Genomic DNA, 17,915 nt, shown 5'->3' with positions numbered 1-17,915 from the left:
GGAATCGTTTTCAGTCTGTAGCATTTAAAAGGAGCGTTTCCCCGAGTAGGCTAAATGGTTACAAAGAATTATATATTACATAATTATATATTGTTTTCAAATTCTGGGACTGGATCGAATGTTTTGAGACTTACCATTCTTAACAGGCAGGACCCCTGCTGAACTCCCCCCAATAATGTAAACATATCACATTAGAGCACTGACGGCTCCGTGGAAATCAGCTTCTGATATGCTGCCGTCAGTCACTACATGCGGGAACAGATTTGAGCCATTGTAGAGCATTACATTTCCCCAGTCCTTTTAAGGGCCAGGAAGTCAGACTTAAAATATTCTTAAATATTCTTTTGTATATTTCAAGAAAAATATTTACATATAAACATAGGCCCATCCCTAATATTTGCAGAGCCCAAAGCAAGATTGTAAATAAAAGTCCACATATCGGGGCGCCTGGGTGGCACAGCGGTTAAGCGTCTGCCTTCGGCTCAGGGCGTGATCCCGGCGTTATGGGATCGAGCCCCACATCAGGCTCCTCCACTATGAGCCTGCTTCTTCCTCTCCCACTCCCCCTGCTGTGTTCCCTCTCTTGCTGGCTGTCTCTATCTCTGTTAAATAAATAAATAAAATCTTTAAAAAAAAAAAAAGTCCACATATCATATGTGTAAAAATTTTGAAGTTGTAAAGCAGACTAAAAAAATCTATTAAATACATGGAAAGAAGAAAGGAAGGAAGGAAGGCCGGCCAATGAACTGATAAATATAATATGCCTTCTTCACAACTGAGAAGGTCCAGGTCCAAATTTAAAATTGTCAGTTCCTCAAGAACACTCCAGAACATAGCTGATTATGAGAGCTGGTCCCCAGGCTCTACCTGTCTTTTCTTTCCTCTCTGGGTCTGTCCTGCATCATAAGGGGTCTCACAGATATGTACATGGACATTCTCGCCCAACATCCAGTTGGCCACTCCTTGCCCCGAGAGGTGCCCACTCTAGCAGCGCTGTCTGCCCTCGGGAAGGTCGACGGAGGAAGGGAGTTACACAGGCTCTGTGAGCGGACTCAAGTCCATCTGGGCAGGGAATTCTGGGGTCTGGGAATTCAGAATGTGGCCCAGAAGGGGGAATAGTTCCCTCGCCCGGCAGACCCCTCACTCACTGGGGAGCGAGGGCCTTTAAAATATGGCCAGGTCTAAGAGTGATTCTACATAAACAAGTAGCTTTAAGATTAGAAAGCTGAATAAAACAATCTTGACAATTTAATTTTCCCCATGGGCACAGTCAGATTTGCCCTTGGCTTTGACATAGCCAATGTACCTTCAAGTTGCCCAGTGGAAGCATCGCTAACTGGACGTGCAGAGCATTTGGTTTGGGACTCTGGTCATGCCCCAACCTCCAGACTCAAAGGTGAGGGAAGTCATACAAAGTCAACTTTGAAAAGGAAAATAATTTGAAGCACGGTTGTCTGGCTGCTCCCAGGTTCTCCCAGAGTTAGAAAAATAAACTTGAATACAGATACATGAGACGGTAGTGACCATGAGTAATATATAAAGGAGATTTTAATATATTTATACCACTTTTGCCCCATACAATTTTGCCATACTGTATTAGTTTACCTTCTTAAAAAGGAGAAATGTAATGTCTTATATTATGACCATGTAATAGTCTAGACGGTCTCAACAGGAAAAAGATGTCACATACAAAGATGGGGGATTTAATCACAAAGGGACCATTTATAAGACAAGGTCGGTGTAGAGGAGAATGAATGGGGTAGACTGGCAACCTGGAGTCAGAAGCAGGAAAGCCCAAAAAGGACAGGGAGGGAGTGCTTACCAAAACGTGGAATGAGGAAGCCACTCTAAAAGGAGCAGTGACCTTTAGATGACAGACATGAGGCAGTCTGAGGCAACGTCACAGGGAGGGCACCAGGTGGAAAATACTCTTAGCTCACTCTCCTTCCTGAGCCCCTCCAGTCCCCTGCTGGGGTTTCCCATTGTCCAAATCCATGCAGTGGGAGCAAATCCACTTACAGGGTCCTGCAGTCAGCCTCCTGGGGACACGGTGCAGGACAGAGGTGTGGCCAAGGTAAATGGAGGACAGCCAGTGTGTAACATCACTGAGTATGTTCAATTTCTCTACCCAGGGAGTCTTCCTCAAGTGGTCACAGATTTACCAGCATCTAAAGGAAAATGTGCCATTCTGTGGTGACGATGGTCACAACTAAATTTAGTCCAAAGACAGGAAGTTGGGTTAGTGGACAGTGGCTCAGTCAACTCTGAATTCCCAGACTCTCTGCCCATTTTTTAAGCTGCCTCTGCTTTCTAGAATGACATACACCCTTCTCTGTGGCCCTCAGGCCACACCTGAAAATGAACGTGGACACAGGAAAGGCAGCAGCGATGGGGCAGAGCATTTCATAAGGAGGGCAGAAACCGTAGAGCTACTTGCCCAGGTCACGACTGTGCTACCAGAGCCTGAGAAAGCGACGTCAGGCATTGCTCATGAGAGAGGACGGATTGCACACTGCAAGTGGTACCCAAAGGAGACGTCCGCTTCCCTCTTTGAGGAATAGTAGACTTGGGAATGTTTGAGCCAGGCAGAAAGATTCTGTGTTCTCTATGATGAGCAAACGTTACTTTTTTAAATTGGAAAATACAATGAAAGTCATCGTTTTGAGAGAAAAATAAAATGACCAGTAGTTTACCTGTTTGGCTACCTTCTTATATCATTTTCTTTTCTCATTTCTTCTCTGCTTCCCACTGATTCAGATGTGTCTGATACAGGTAACGTTCAGCCACCCTTCCCAGGGTTCTCGGTGGTTTTCTTAACAAAGCAACCCGCCGGGCTGTCCTGACAGCTCTGCTCCCTGAACGCCCCTTCCAGATGGGGCAGGATCAGTGTGGGGAGGGGAGCAGAGAGGGCCTCAGAGGCAGGGATTTACTCCAACCCAGCCTGCCCCGAGCCTCTTCTGGGCTATGGCACGGACCCACCCCTCCTTCCTCCATCCCTCAGTATATCCGGTCTCCTGAAGTCTGGTTACATTGACCCCAGGGGTAAACATGAAGAGGAACAGCATTCACAACAGAGCTGGGGTCCACCCTCACGGAAATGCTTGCTTTGAGCAGACCCCAGCCTTCCCGTGGTGTCTGCAGGGTAGACAGTTCACAGAAAGACAGCTCCACTTGTGACCCTGACTCTGTTCATACAACAATCGTAACACACACACTTGCTGTGTGTCATCCTACGCTTTTGAAGGATTGTATTTAAAAATTCTTTCCTATCTTTTTCTCACCATCTTAACGTACATCCCCTGGATTCCGGCTTCAGTACAAGTTTAGACCTTCTGAACATGCTTCGTAGACTTCAGTACCCTCGGGTTCAGTTCTTACTGACTTAAAACCACATGGAGAAATACAGATGAGAATTTTTGCAAGCTAGGATTCCCCACCCTCTAGAGAGAGGTCTCTGCTCTGAAGGAAACAGCCCTGGAGTAAACTACAAAGGGACTCTTAGCGGAGCAGGCCGCGGCAGGGCTGGCCAGGCACCCAGACTACTGGGGAGCGCAGTTACTGTGCCCACCGCACTTGTCTTTCTGCGGGGTGACGCTTGCCTCTCGTTGCCTCACGGGACAGCACCGTTTTTTAAGGGCAACATGTATTGCTGACCTATTAGCCGTGCAAAGCGTAAGGTGAAGGCGACATCATCTTGGCCCTCAACGCTTGGGCCCTATGGGAGTATTTGGTATGACCTCTGACTCGGCCTTACCATGCGGTTGTGTCATCGGCAGACTTGGGGATTTTCCGACGGGTCGCGACGGTGTTCTACACGGACTTCGTCCAGCAGTGCAGCCGGCCGCTGTACATGGTACGTGCGCGCTCCCGTGTGCCTTGGCCTTCTCCCAGGGAGCCGGCGAGCGGGAGGGGGCAGCGCGGGGCGGACGCTCGGGTTCCCTGAATCAGAGAGCCAGATGGCCCCGGGTGGCTGAGGTCCAGTTAGGGGGAAGGAGCATGTTACTCTTCTCGCTCATGAAAACCAAGCTGGGCTGGGTCTATTTTTATACATGAAATGATGCTGGTGTATAAAGAAAACATATGTGTATTGCATAGAAAACTACTCAACGGTGACAATTGCTGTGGGGAAGAATCAAGGATCGAGGCAGGGTGTTGGTGTATAAAATCATCCCAAGGGGTATGATTATTTCACTTGGGGAAAGGAGAAGGGCACCCACTCAGTAATTGTACCGGGATAGCAGGCACAAACCAGGCCTGTCTCAAGCAAACGGGGCACCTGTCACTCCAGTCGCTTTCAGTAAGAACTTACACTTTCCACATTTTGATTTTTATACATCGTTTGATTTTTGCAGGGGGCAAGAATATTTTTTCAAAACTGTGGTTATTACTTAGTGGTTGAAACACAAGTCCTAAAAATTCAACATCACTGTTTTCGGTATATTATACATCAATACACGGAGCAGAGGGGTTGGGGCCCTGGTCCCAACTCTATCTTGGCTCGCTGGCCAGCGACCTTAGGAAGGCCACATAGGTCCCGTGAGCCACGGCCCCACCCTTTATAGACTGCTGTGACCACAACTGGTGATGCTGTTTGGGCCTGGCGCACAGGAGTTCACTAAGTACCTTCTACTAGTTTTCGATCTAAAGCTGTTTACGTAAAGGAGTATGAGAGTGTTTCGGCCCTCTAGAGCTTGGGCAGGAGCTATAGGCACTAAAAATTGAGGGGATTGGGGCTGAATGGTTTTATTCACATGAGAACTGAAAAATCCAGTAGGACCTGGGAGTATTTTGAGAGTTAAGCGTACTTGAGCTGTGAGCCAGGAAGAGCAATTAATGTTTTGTTTGTTTGCTTGCTTACATTAACTGATGCAGGCTGTCTTTTTTTTCCCCTAATAGACTATTTTTTTAGAGCCGCTTATTAGGTTCACAAAAAAATTGAGCAGAAGATACAGAGATTTCCCATCAATCCCTTCCCCCACCCATGCACAGCCTCCCGCACTCTCAACACCCCCAAGCAGAGCTGTACATTAGTTACAGCCCATGTGGCTACACGGACACATCAGCATTATTCCAAGTCCTAGTTTGCAGTTCACTCTGGCCGTTGTACATTCTTTGAGCTTTGACAAATTCGTAACAACAAGATTCACCATTTTAAAATCATACCAAGTAGTTTCCCTGCCCTAAAAATCTTCTGTGCTCCCCCTGTTCTTCCTCCCCCCTCAGGCCCCCCCCCCCCATGCCTGGCAACTACTGATCCTTTTACTGTCTCCATAGTCTTGCCTTTGCCAGAACGTCATATAGCTGGAATAATATAGAATTTAGCCTTTTCAGATTAGCTTCTTTCACTTAATAATAGGCATTTAAGGTGTTTCCGTGTCTTTTCGTGGCTGGGTGGCCCATTACTTTTTAGCACTGAATACTACTCCGTGGTCTGGGTGCATTACTGCGTTTTGTTTATCCATTCACCTGCCGAAGGACAATTCGTAATTTGGCAATTACAAGTGAGGCTGGTATAAAAATGTGTGTGCAGGGGCGCCCGGGTGGCTCAGTTGGTTGAGCATCTGACTCTTGATCTCAGCTCAGGTCTTGATCTCAGGGTCATGAGTTTGAGCCCCACGTTGGGCTCTGCACTGGGCTTGGAACCTACTTAAAAAATAAATTCGTGTGCACGTTTTTGTGTGGGCTTATGTTTTAAACTCCTTTGGATAAATACCCAGGAGGGCAGTTTCTGGATCATAAGGCAAAAATATATTTAGTTTTCGAAGAAACTGTCAAATCATCTTCCAGAGTGGCTGTACCATTTTGCACTCCCACCAGCAGTGAATGAGAGTTCTCGTTGCTCCACATCCTCGCTACATTTGGTGGGGTCCATGTTTCAGTCTTTCTGATAGATGAATTCATTTTTTTTAAATGAAGATACTTCCTCCAAACCAGATGGATCACCCACTAAGAGAATCACCACTTTTAAACAGTCGACGAGGCCATGCAAATTTAAGTATAACCAGATACCACCTTAAAGTTTTAAGTTTTAGGCAAAGGTACAGGACCAGACTGTGACTTAATCTCTATCAGAGCCATTTTCCTTTGAGATGGACCTTTCCTATTTTCCCCACTACCAATATCTCTAGTGTTGAGGCTGTGTGTTTAGAGACCAGGAGCCTGGAAGCTGCAGGGCCTCCTTGGAGCCAGAGTACTGGGTAGGAAACCAGAGCCTCCCAGGTGAGTCCCAAGAGCTTTCTCGTGGCCCACGAAGTAATACTATGCAGGGGACAGCAGGAGCAGAACGGTTTTAACTACTGAGTCAGCTGCACACACGGCCAACCTGCTCACCGAGGAGTGGGCCGCAGGTGCCCAGCTACCCCAAACACTGGGGGGAAACAGTAAGAGTCGGGCTTTACTCACCACATCTTCTTTAACGAAGTCACGTCCGTTCAGTCCCGGGCCATGCTGTTTGTTCTCTAGGGGATTAGGGCCCGACTGCCGGGGCAGCTCCCTGAGAACCGTGGAAACTCTTCCACTGGGCAATTGTTTTCCTGTAATTGATGCTTCCCCTGTGGTAGGTTAAAAGAAAAGCAATGTGTGCAGCCTCTCATTTGATGTTTTCTTACCAGGACAGAATGGTGCTGCTCGTCGTGGGGAATCTGGTTAACTGGTCCTTGTAAGTAGTCTTAGAAAGACACGTCTTTTCTCTTTGTTGATGTCTGTAACACTGTGGTTTCGCTTTCCTTGGCTGTTATTTTTATAAAGAAATCTGAAACTAAGGTGAGTGTAGGACTGCACTTGCCCTAGGGACTTGAAAGAAAGATATTTTTCCTCCTGCAAAGAATGCACTAGGAAGCCTTGTGTACCACCAGTGGCCTCGTAAAGCGTTGAGTTCAACGCACTGATGCATTGAGTTCATTTGCTCAGCAAGACCAACATCAAATTTGTTATCTATGTCGATAGACTACGTAGGTAGATGATGGAGATTATGCCAGTAGATGTACAAATGAAGCATAGTTTTAAATTCTTGTAGAACTCTCCATAAACGCTACCCTGCCGACATCTCCCTTTCTTACTATGTGTGTGTGTGTACAAGTCTCTTTCCTATCTATTTCTTTCCCTATAGGTCTCAATCTTCCTACCACACCAGCATCCTTCTTCTTCCTCTTTCCCTTCATTATCATCTTGGCCTTTTTTCTTCAAATGGCTTCAAAATAGAACAGTACAACAGACATATATTTTGCTATCTGTAACTATTTTATACAACCTGTTCTCAATTTTAAAATGTGAATAAGTGAGGTATTTTATTAATCCCTCAAAAAAATAAGTGAGTTCAATTGCTTTTATTCGTGGCTCTTAGCTGATGTGCTATCAAGGTCCATGACCTCTGATAGAAAGATAACTCCCTATCCCTGCCCCCCTTTAAGACATGAAAGGAATGGAAGAAGAGGCACACCTTCAGGGGAAGCCAAAATCTGATCATAAGAGTTCAAATCTTATTTGGGGTATAGGCTTCTGGAAAAATCTTCCCATAATGTTGCCACCCAGGGATTGCTTCCTGTGAAGGACCCCTCCTTTTGTAGGGATACATCGACGTGGGTGATTCTTGGCAGTGCTCACCTTGGTGCTCTTCCTGACCACTCTTTGTGGGCAGACCCCACAGTCCTGATGACTGTAAGACAGGGTGCTGGGTGCTGGAAGGAGGAAAGGGACCAACTGCTTGATAAAGAGCAACCGATAACCATGTCTCCAGAGCTCACAATCACCTGGCTTGTCCCTGCCTCTCATGTGACCAAAACCAAACGCATGAACTGCTCGCAAGACTAGGTGAAAGCCTCTCTTTTCTTACACAGGAGCTCTTTGGGCACCAGGCCCGCAGGGATGAATGAGGTGTGATGACACACCAACACTATGAGAGCCTGGTAGGGGGTTACCTTCCTCTTTGTTCCGCCATCCTGTTTCTCGTGGACATTAGAAGACATGGAGCGACTTATATGAACCTTGAATGTTATTTTAAAAGGAATCACACTCATACGATCATGAGGAAGAATGGTGTGTGTGTGTGCACATATAGAGAGAGAGATGTATGTATATATATATATACATGTATATATATACATATATATATATACATATATATACATATATATGTATATATATATATGTAGGTAAACACACACAGAATGAGAGAGAGAGAGAGAGATAAACCAAATGTGGCAAATGCTAATAATGGATGAATCCAAGTGAAAGATGAAAACAAGAGATTTTGGTATATTGAAGAATTCAAATTCTGGGAGGAGGAAATTTCCTGTATTATATAGAACAAAGTTGGTTGGAATACAAGGGTAACAAAAAGTTCATTAATAACAGCTTTACACTTCAAATACTAGGAATAAACTTTGAGAGACAGGAGGATTCTTTCTGCAGAAAATTTAATTACCTTATTAGGAGACATAAAGGAAAACTTAACTGAACAAAGAGAGATGTCGTGCCCTGGCTGGGAATTAACTGTTGCAAAGATATTCATTCTCAAGTTAATGCATAAATTTCGACTTAAAATTGGAATTAAGTTAATAGGATTTTACTCTGAAATTATTTGCCTACTTAGCACAAAATTTCCAAAGGTCTCTGCAAAAGAAGATTAATGGAAGGAAGGAAGGGCAGAGGAGTATAGTGACCAGTCCAGTTTTATCCAATAGGACTTTCTGGAATGATATCAATGTTCTACATGGCATTGTCCCATACAGTAGCTAATAGCCAAATATGGTTACTGAACATTTGAAATGTGGCTAGTGTGACTGAGGAACTGAATTTTCAATTTTATTTAATTAATTTAAATTAAAACAGCCACATGTAGTTCCCATGTTGGGTAGTGCAAGCTAGCCTAACCACATAATCTAACATACTCTAAAGTAATAACACAGTGACCCAAAATTCGAAATCAGAAACAAATTAGCGAAGCAGCATGGAGAGGATAGAAATCCAACTGTGTGTGTGTGTGTGTCTATATTCATTAAAAACAAGCTTTTCAAACCAAGGACATGGAAAGGGTTATATAATAAAGAGTTTTATTATAACTGAATAGAAATTTGGAACATGCTAAATGCTAATACTAAACCCCAACCAAAATAAACTTCAGTGTTAATTTAAAAACCATAGACAGCTAGCAAAAATTTGATGTGTCGAGCCCATTTTTGAGATAATTCTACTTCTAGTAATCTAGTCTCATGAATTAATCTTAAATGCCGAAAGAAAGAAAGAAAGAAAGAAAGAAAGAAAGAAAGAAAAGAAAAGAAAAGAAAAGAAAAGAACAGCACAGCACGCCGTCTGAAGGTATTCCTTTATCTATTGCCGTGTTGTTCAGAATAAGGAAAAGCCGCAAGGCGCCAGGAGGAAAGATGACTGTGGTACTTCCACTTAGGGGAAACTTACAATCATCAAAAATGCAAGGTCTGAAGGAGGTGTGGTAATTTGCTTAGGTTAAAACTTTAATTCCCCTCCTCGCCAAAATGAAGGGGGAAGTGAAAAAGCCAAGAATGTTACAAACCCACCTTTATGCCCACAAAGTCATTCCTCCTCACGCTCAGCGCGCTCTTTGGACTCCTCTACCGGCCCCGGGACTTCGCGTCCTACATGCTGGGCATCTTCATCTGCAACCTGCTGCTCTATCTGGCCTTTTACATCATCATGAAGGTAAGCGTGGCTCTGGGGGGCCCCCCGCCCGCAGCCCCGGGGACCTGCCCACGCAGGACCCGCAGCGCCGGGCATCCGCTTCCCACCCACAGCTCCGCAGCTCCGAGAAGCTCCTCCCGATCCCGCTCTTCTGCATCGTGGCCACCGCTGGGATGTGGGCCGCCTCGCTGTACTTTTTCTTCCAGAATCTCAGCAGCTGGGAGGTAAGAGAGCGGTTTTCTTTGCAAAGAAATTGTTCTCCCTCCATCTCGCCTTTTGGACCTTCCTGCCTCCCTCTGTCCACGTGCTTGTGGCTGTCTGTCTTCGAAATGAAAGCTTTCTCTAGAACGGGTGGAGTGTCCTACCCACGCATAAATGGCATGCCGTCCTCAGGCTCAGGGCAGCGCCTGGTCAGCGTGCGGGCTCTCTCCACGTGGCAGAATTGATCTTCATGACGGGTCTTCTTACGTCGTCCCCCCCCCCCCCCAAGGCTGTTTAACACGTGCAGAAACCTTGATGAGGATGTGCTCTTCTCACAATCCGCGTCCATACAGATACCCAGCTACCGGGGTTTATAACTCCGCGCAGGGAGCGGAAAGCCGAGGCCTGGAAAATCAGGGCTACATCCGGTCCCAGAGAAGCCTCCGCTCTCCAGCACTGTAACCAATTTTAGAACATTTTCATCACCCAGAAACAAGCCTGTACCCGCTGGCTGGCGCTCCGCCTTTCTCCCTCACGCCTTAGCCATAGGCAACCGTTAATCTGTCTTCTGTTTCTAGAGCTCTGCTAGTTGTGGACATTTCTCATCCACAGATCACACAACGGGTGCCCTTTGAGTCTGGCGTAGGCATTCACGCGTGTGGCGGCATGTAGCCCTGTCCATCCCTGTTTATTGCCGAGTAACACTCCCCTGTGCGGAACCCGCCCTTCTCCTCTATCATCAGCTGATGGATGCTTGGGTTGTTTCCACTCCTCGGCTCTTACAAACGCTGCCCCCGTGAACATTGTGCACAGGTTTTTGTGCGTTCTCATGTCTTCCTGGAAGCTCATTCTGAGCCAGGCATCTAGTAGCCTTTTTGCAGCTTTCTGGATGTCCGGCCCTCTGCACGGTTGAGCTGCGGGAATGCTCACCCACGTCCTGCCTCACCTTCCTCCAGGGCACCCCAGCTGAATCCCGGGAAAAGAACCGGGAGTGTATCCTGCTGGATTTCTTTGACGACCATGACATCTGGCACTTCCTCTCTGCCACTGCCCTGTTTTTCTCATTCTTGGTGAGTTTATACTTTTTTTTTTTTTTAAGAAATATACTTTTTTAAAAAGACTATTCATTTATTTGAGAGAAAGAAAGAGAGAATGAGGGGGTTGGGGGGAGAGCCGCAGGCAGAGGGAAAAGCAGACCCCGCTGAGCAGGGAGCCTGATGCAGGACTCCATCGGCACCCTGGGGTCATGACCTGACCCAAAGGCAGCCACTTAACTGAGCCACCCACAAGCCCCTATTAGCACCTTTTTGTGAATTTCTTCTTCTTCACATCCCATACTTTGTCTTTTCCCCTGTTACCCTTTTGTGTTCCTCTCCAACTTCCCTTTCCAATTCCTCGTTGTAATTCAATATACAGATTATTGTATTTCTTATGTTGTATCCTTCAGTTAGATCTTTTTCGTTTTCCTTTTACTCTCCAATATTTTAAGACAGAGTGACAAAATGATTTTTTCTGAAATGGCACAACGTCTGGCCTGAATTGGTTGTTAGAACTCACGTGCCCTGAATCGCGCCAGGAATCACTTGGCACTCACTCACATTTGGGTAACATTACATGATTCCTTCTTGTGCTACCCTCACATTCCTCCTCCTCTTCCAGTCTCACTGAATCTCTTACAAATATTTTACAAATTCCTAGAGAGCTCAGGAGAGTAGCCAGGCCTCTGCTGCTTCTCACCAGTCAGCCCCAGATCTCGCCTATAATCCTTCCATTTCTTGCGGCCCAAATACCTTTCCAGAAGCTATGCGTAGCCTAACAACCTTGGATGATCACTCCTGGCATCCTTTCATGCTCATTTAGAGACTTTTACAAATTAAAAGTGCTTGGTGCCTGGACACGGATTCTGCAGGCAAGTAACAACGCGGCGGGACCTGTGCTCCCAGCACTGCCCGGGGTGCGCGCGCTGCCGCCGCACAAACTCGAGAGTGGAGCGGGGCTGCCCCCTCGTGGCCAGCTGGGGAAGTTCAACAATCTGCCTGAACCTCGCTCCTCGCGACTTTTGTTTCTGATAAACATTTTCATTAGAGAGACAAAGACAACAAAAGTGGAGTGAAAGTTGCCACGTGAAGAGAGTGGTGGCAGAGGGAACTAAAAATGGCGGAGGCGTGTGCATTTCTTGTGTAGCAACAGTCTATGCAACAAGACTTCCTTTCCTCTAGATCTTCAGCCCAATGCCCCCTTCTAAGTGATGACTTCTCTGGCCACCCTATCAGCGCTTTTTTACCTTTCCCCACCCCATACTTCCTGCGTTTCCTCCGTAGTTTAGTTTTCGTTACTGTTTTTGCTACATATTATTACCTAGTACACTGCACTTAGCACACCTCACTAGCGTGCTATCCTGCACTCACGGGTTTGCTTCATGTCTGAAGCTGTCTCTCAAATGTAAGGGCCAGAAGGGTAGGGAGTTTTGTCTCTTGTGTTCCAAACTATGTGTCTGGCATTTAGAATAGCACATCATAGACCCTTGATAAACACTTGAATGAATTAATAAATACACCATGTAATCCTAGTAATTGCCGGTAGAGAGCGCTGCGTTGCAGAAAGCCGTAGGGGACAGAAAGGCAAGGAAGGGCGCTGTCTCCTCAGCCTGCGTGAACCTCGGAGAGAAAGTAGGGGTTTACCGTGGCTGTGACTGTGCATCCCCTTCACCTCTCTGCCTCTCTCGCTCCAGGTTTTGTTAACCCTGGATGATGACCTGGATGTGGTCCGGAGAGACCAGATCCCTGTCTTCTGAGCCTCCAGCTTTAAGAGAGGGGGAGGGAGCAGTCGATCTTGGTGCTGTTTCGTGAAAATACAGGGACTGCGGCAAAGTCACCACTGCCAAACGCTCCACTCCCCCTCTGTCAAGTCAACTCTGCGTGCGTTCCCACAGGAAGGAGAGGGGCTGGAGGGACACTCAAGCCTGCAAGAAGGGAGGCAGAGGGGAAGCCACGGTACAGCCAGAGGCAACCCTGAAGAGTCAGGAGACTCCCATCCCCTGTTTGCAGCCTTGAGCTAGATGTGGACAAAAGCTGCATCAAAGTCAACTCACTGTCTCGGGACCCCTCCCAGCCTCCCCCGAGATTTGCCAGCAAGGGCAGAGCAACGCTGCACTCTTTGTCCAGCTGCCTCCAGGCCCAGAGAGGCCAGCAGCTCTGGTCTCCTGCCCAGACACCACAGGTGTGGTCCCCTCTGCACCTCCACAACCTGCTGCTCCAGACACCCCAGGGCACCAGCTCTGTCCCCGAGGCCCGGGGATCTGAACCCAACCCCCCTACCCAACCGGGATAGATATTTTAGTAGGACCAGCTAGTCACCTCCTTGGAAGGGATGCTGTAGTGTCCCCCAGGTTCCTGGCCCCATTAGAAGGGCTCTGGGTTGGGCTTTGTCACACACTTATCCTCACAGGTGGCTGTCTCTGGGACCAAGGCTTGGGTGCTTACCTACTTCTTAGTGTCTTCATCTCACCGCTGAGTGTCAACCCCACAACTCAGGCTCCTCTTTCTTGGGAAGGCCTTGTTACCCCACCAGCTGCAAGGCAGAAGGGGAAACAGGAAAACTCTTCTAGCAGCAGGAGAGCAACAACCGACAGGGCCGAGAGACTGGTGGCATCAGCATCAAGCAAACAGACCTCACTCTAAGGACATGGGCTCCTGGGGCAAATGCAGCAAAGGCGAAATTGCTTCCTCCTGCCTCCAATTCAGACGGCTCAATTCTGTGCCCATATCACCTGTGGGGAACAAAGAATTCTCTAACCAGGGGCACAGCACTGGGGGTCCTCCACCACCAACCAAGCCCCCTACCTTCCCTTTATGCAGATCAGGGGCTCCAGATTTTCTCCCTGAAGTTCTCCAGAAGTAACTCTCAGGGTGAACACATTTTACTCATCCTCCTGAGCTGTGAAGAGCAAGCCAACTGAGGATTGTCTTTTGGTTGCACCTGGTTCTCATTCTCTCCCCAGTAAGGTGTTGCAAAGCTCAGCGTCCCACTTCTCTCACACCGTCTGGCAATTCTGCTCCTGACGAGCCCCAAGTGGACCAAGCACCCTCATTACCTGGAGTGAGAGGCAATCAGAAAAGAGACATACGAATGTGTACCCCATATATATTTGCCTGTGAAACTGAAGTCACCTGTCACCTCTGCTTTCCCGATCATTCGAGAAATGGATAATATTTTTTAAAATATTATTCTGTCTCTAAAATATTTGCATAATGTTCAAAATCACATTTTGGAAGTTTGAAAGGTTTAAAAACACAATGATGCTTTTAATGACACTTTTTGTGATTTGTTTTTCTAAAATGCCCCCAAATTCATATTTGGTTTCCTGCTATTCTTTATTCCTTAAAACCTGTTGGCTTCCATGGGCCCCATGAAGGCCACCTATTAAATGGTGGTGTTAGTCTAACATCTAAAACAAATGTCAAATCTGTTTAACTATGGCATATTTGATCTAATTGTTTTATTTTAATGCACTGGTTTCAAAAAAAAAAAAAAGATGCACTAAGGCAATGTGGATAAAGTCTGTTCGAGTGGCCCTGTGGTCCAACGTGAATAAATTGTGAGATGCATTACCCGTGCAGTCGCTTGTTTGGGAAATGCGTCCGTGGGAATGGGGCGGGGGCTCTGAAACAGGTGGGGCTGCCGAGTTCTTGACTGTGTTCCCGTCGTGTCTGTACTGTGCTGTAAACTCACACGGCCAGCTCTCCTCTCCGCAGCGGGACTACACACCCAGACCAAGCCTGCTCTTGGAGCTACCAATTCTAAACGTACTCGCTGCTAATTCTTTCTACATCGCCCACATCGCGGCCGGAGGACATGAGAAAGACATCTGACTGCATCGTGGGGTTGATAGGAGTGGGGGGGGGGGGCAGTGAGGGGCACCGGAGCTTTCACGGCCGAATGGCCCCCTGTCCACCGGTAGTGCAATGCCCGTGCAGCTGGCGCCTGCGCCCATGGACATTGCTCTTCAAAGAGAAGCAAAGGTAACTCTGAAAGCCAAGTTCGGCAGGAGGGTAACCGGAGAAAACAGCCGCTGTGAAGAGGCTTTTGGCAGGGCAGGCGGAGAAGTAACCAGAGCAGGTCAGCAGGATCAGGACAGAGGTGTGGCGGCCAGAGGAGCAAAGCCGTGCACATAAAAAAGAATGACCGCGTCACGCCTCCGACGAATGCTGGAGAGCAAGCCCACCTGTTGACGTTGCGTGGTTGAGGGATTAGCCCGGTTTTATTTTAGCAGCAGGAGAAGCCCGTGGAAAACCAGAGTCTATCTGGGGAAGGGACTTTCCGTGACTGAAGGAGCTCACCCAGCCAGCTCCCCGGGCAGAGAAAGTGGCAGCTGCTTCCTTGATAGCTCCGGGCAGCCACCAGAATGTTCCATGGGGTCACCAGATGCATGTGTCAGCGAGTCCAACAGAATCCAAATATTTCTCATTCTGGGAGATACTGTCTCTTTGTAAAGCTTGGGAGAAAGGGAGAAACAAAGATAAACATTATTCATAGAAGGAATGGTGGCGTCTGAGAAAGATTCTGGAGTCTGATTGTAGACCAGATATGTTCACATGCTCACTATGTGACCTGGGGCAAGTCGATGGAACTCTCTGATCCTCTCCTAACACGTCCGCTACGTGAGGGACACAGAAGTGGAGATGTGCAGAGCCCCGAGGGTAGGGCGGGGGCAGAGGAGGGTGTCACGCACCCCGGCCCTCGTGAACCCCTCAGGATGGCAGGCTCTCCACCAGGCCGGCCCTCTGTCTCCTCCCGGGGCTCTCCATCGAAACCGGTGTTCCGTTTCCTGTCCTCAGTTCCAGGAGGCCCTGAGGGCTTGGGGGCCCCTTCACCTTCAGAGATACTGTCCAGAGTGATCCAACCTCCCAGTCCTGGGGCCCCCTTGCCCTTTATTGCTGCACGTCACTGCCTCTGGCCCTTAATACTCTTACTCCGACCCAGATGAAAAATCACTACCACAGCTACAGCGAAGTGGAAAATCTGGCTCTGTGTGTCACACCTCATTACTGCCAGCTCTGCTCCGGGAATCTCCAAGAAAACCCGGATTCTGTCCTTTCTTGAGTAGCTGTTACTCCTGTGGCTCAGGGAATGCCCTGTGCGAATGTTCCCCCCACCCTCCCAGGCCGGTCACCAAGTGCTCTCTGGGGAAAGCCTGGATGTTCAGCCGCAGGAAGATGGGCTTGTGGGAGACGGAACTGGTCCCAGAAAAAAGCAGGGGGAAGCTCACCCAGGTTTTGAAGTGACTAATACCGCTGGTGAAACTGAGGAAAAGCATTATGAGTAAAGATACGCTCTGCCTCGGCCTGAGGCAATGTAAAAGCCTTGTTTGGCATGATTCTGCCCAGTTTATGGTAGGTTTTTTGTGGTGGTTTTTCACGCTGTTTGGAGGAGACAGGATATATTGTGTGACTAGGTTTTACTGTCCCCTCAATATTAAAACACCATTGTCCATGAGGTCGAGGGCCTGCTACACCTTAGGCCTTAGCCCACATTCATTCAAAGGAGCTTCGCAGGACTCACAGATCAGCCTTCACCATGAGTCTCTAAAAGGGCCGTAGTAATAGTTTTGCTTGGACGGGACTCCTCTGTGAGGAGACCCCTCCTCTGTGAACTCCAAGGGCGGACTTTTTACAGTTTTCCTGTGAGTGTGGTCTTGCTGTTCTTATTGAAACACAAAGAAGACCAAGTGGTTACCACTGTTCACATAGAATTACCCGTTGTTCTCCCCATCTCAGGGAAATGGACTCTATCCTCTTCCTAAATAGCCCTAGAGTAGATTTCATCATTTTCCCTGAACTTCAAATTTTAGAAAATTCCTTGGCTCTAGCCTACGTTTCTGTCATCTCAGATTTACCCATTTTGCTGGAGATGAAAAAGAATTAACCACCATATTTTAACATAGAATAGCCTTGCAGTCGTATCGTATCTCAGTCAAGGGCTAAATAAAGTCTAGGTGTTTCATCTCTTGTTCTGCATTATAGTTTTGATTTAGAAAATAAGAGAGTCAAACAATGAAAGATTTTCAAGTCAGGACAAGAGAAGTCTGACACTCAAGTACACTATGACTCGCTCCTGGGTCCCTCCTCTGTCCTATCTCCCCACATTCTTCATGAATTAGGGCTCTAAGTCATTTTTAAATGACTATCGAGTTATCCAAAATAACTCGAAAGCTCTCTATAACATTGCCATCACAGAAAAAAGTTGATTTGCATTTTATCATTTTTATTATGTTGCCTATCTGAGCCTTTCAGAAGGCTCAGTACCCAGTCTTAGGCAGACCCCTTCGGGGAAGAGGACAAATTCAGACCTGAGGTTGACTCAACATGGGACACCTGATGAAGTAACCTACTTTTCAGGGGATCCACTTCTCTTTTAACCTCTCCTTCCCCACTCCTTCTCTGTCCACTGACATAGAATCCACACTGCGGCTTTGGCTAAGAGTCAGTCAAGAAGTACGTAGGCCAGCTCCATGAGGAGCTGGACGCAGCCATGGGCAAAACCCACAGTCTCTTCCATCACAGAATCTGTGTCCAAAGGGAAGACGGACATGAAGCCCATAATTTGTTAATTGTAAGTGGGCTCAGGGCTCCAATAAGAGAGTGGCCTTCTGAGAATCTTAGCATTAGATGCAAAGCAGAAAAAAGTCCAAATAAGGATCAGCAACTTCTATCCCCAGAGGCGAAGCCCTAAACTTGCTGCAGATACAACATAACATTTGTCCTGCTTTTGCACTGACCGCCTCCAGCTTTTCATAAGGAAAATGAAAGTCCCAATTTCGACCTTAGCGGAGAACAGAGATCCAGAGAGAGAGTTGGAGTGGGATGCTCTCAAACCATCCTCGAGGGAGCAAAAACTGCTCCAGCTCCCCAATTCTGAGGAACTGCAACAGCCCGTCCCTGCTGGAGGACAAGCAGGAGACTATGCTTTTCCCTCTGCCCTTTTAGTGGGGTCTCGCTGTTGGAAACGACTGTCTTCCCGCCTCTAACCCTAGAACACTAGCGTCGGTAGGACCGATCGTT

General features: G+C 47.4%; 1 protein-coding gene across 3 annotated transcripts in view; it reads left to right on the top strand.

Moving 5' to 3' along the window:
• Positions 1 to 14,465, top strand: part of SIDT1 (SID1 transmembrane family member 1) — a 92,429-nt gene extending 77,964 nt beyond the window's left edge. For 2 of the 3 annotated variants that reach the window (XM_044382023.3, XM_057306748.1), the window contains 6 exons: positions 3,777 to 3,853; positions 6,612 to 6,658; positions 9,570 to 9,675; positions 9,768 to 9,878; positions 10,812 to 10,925; positions 12,587 to 14,465. In XM_044382023.3, the coding sequence (XP_044237958.3) occupies positions 3,777 to 3,853; positions 6,612 to 6,658; positions 9,570 to 9,675; positions 9,768 to 9,878; positions 10,812 to 10,925; positions 12,587 to 12,649 (518 nt within the window). In that variant the 3' untranslated portion in view covers positions 12,650 to 14,465. Of the gene's footprint in view, positions 1 to 3,776; positions 3,854 to 6,611; positions 6,659 to 9,569; positions 9,879 to 10,811; positions 10,926 to 12,586 lie in introns of all 3 variants that reach the window. The other variant, XM_057306747.1, reaches the window with a different exon arrangement.
• Positions 14,466 to 17,915: the final 3,450 nt, after the last annotated feature.

Source organism: Ursus arctos, unplaced genomic scaffold (genome assembly GCF_023065955.2).
Source record: "Ursus arctos isolate Adak ecotype North America unplaced genomic scaffold, UrsArc2.0 scaffold_4, whole genome shotgun sequence".
In the NCBI taxonomy this organism is placed as follows: domain Eukaryota; kingdom Metazoa; phylum Chordata; class Mammalia; order Carnivora; family Ursidae; genus Ursus; species Ursus arctos.
Note: the sequence above shows the minus strand (reverse complement) of the source record. Positions and strands in the feature narration are given on the sequence as shown.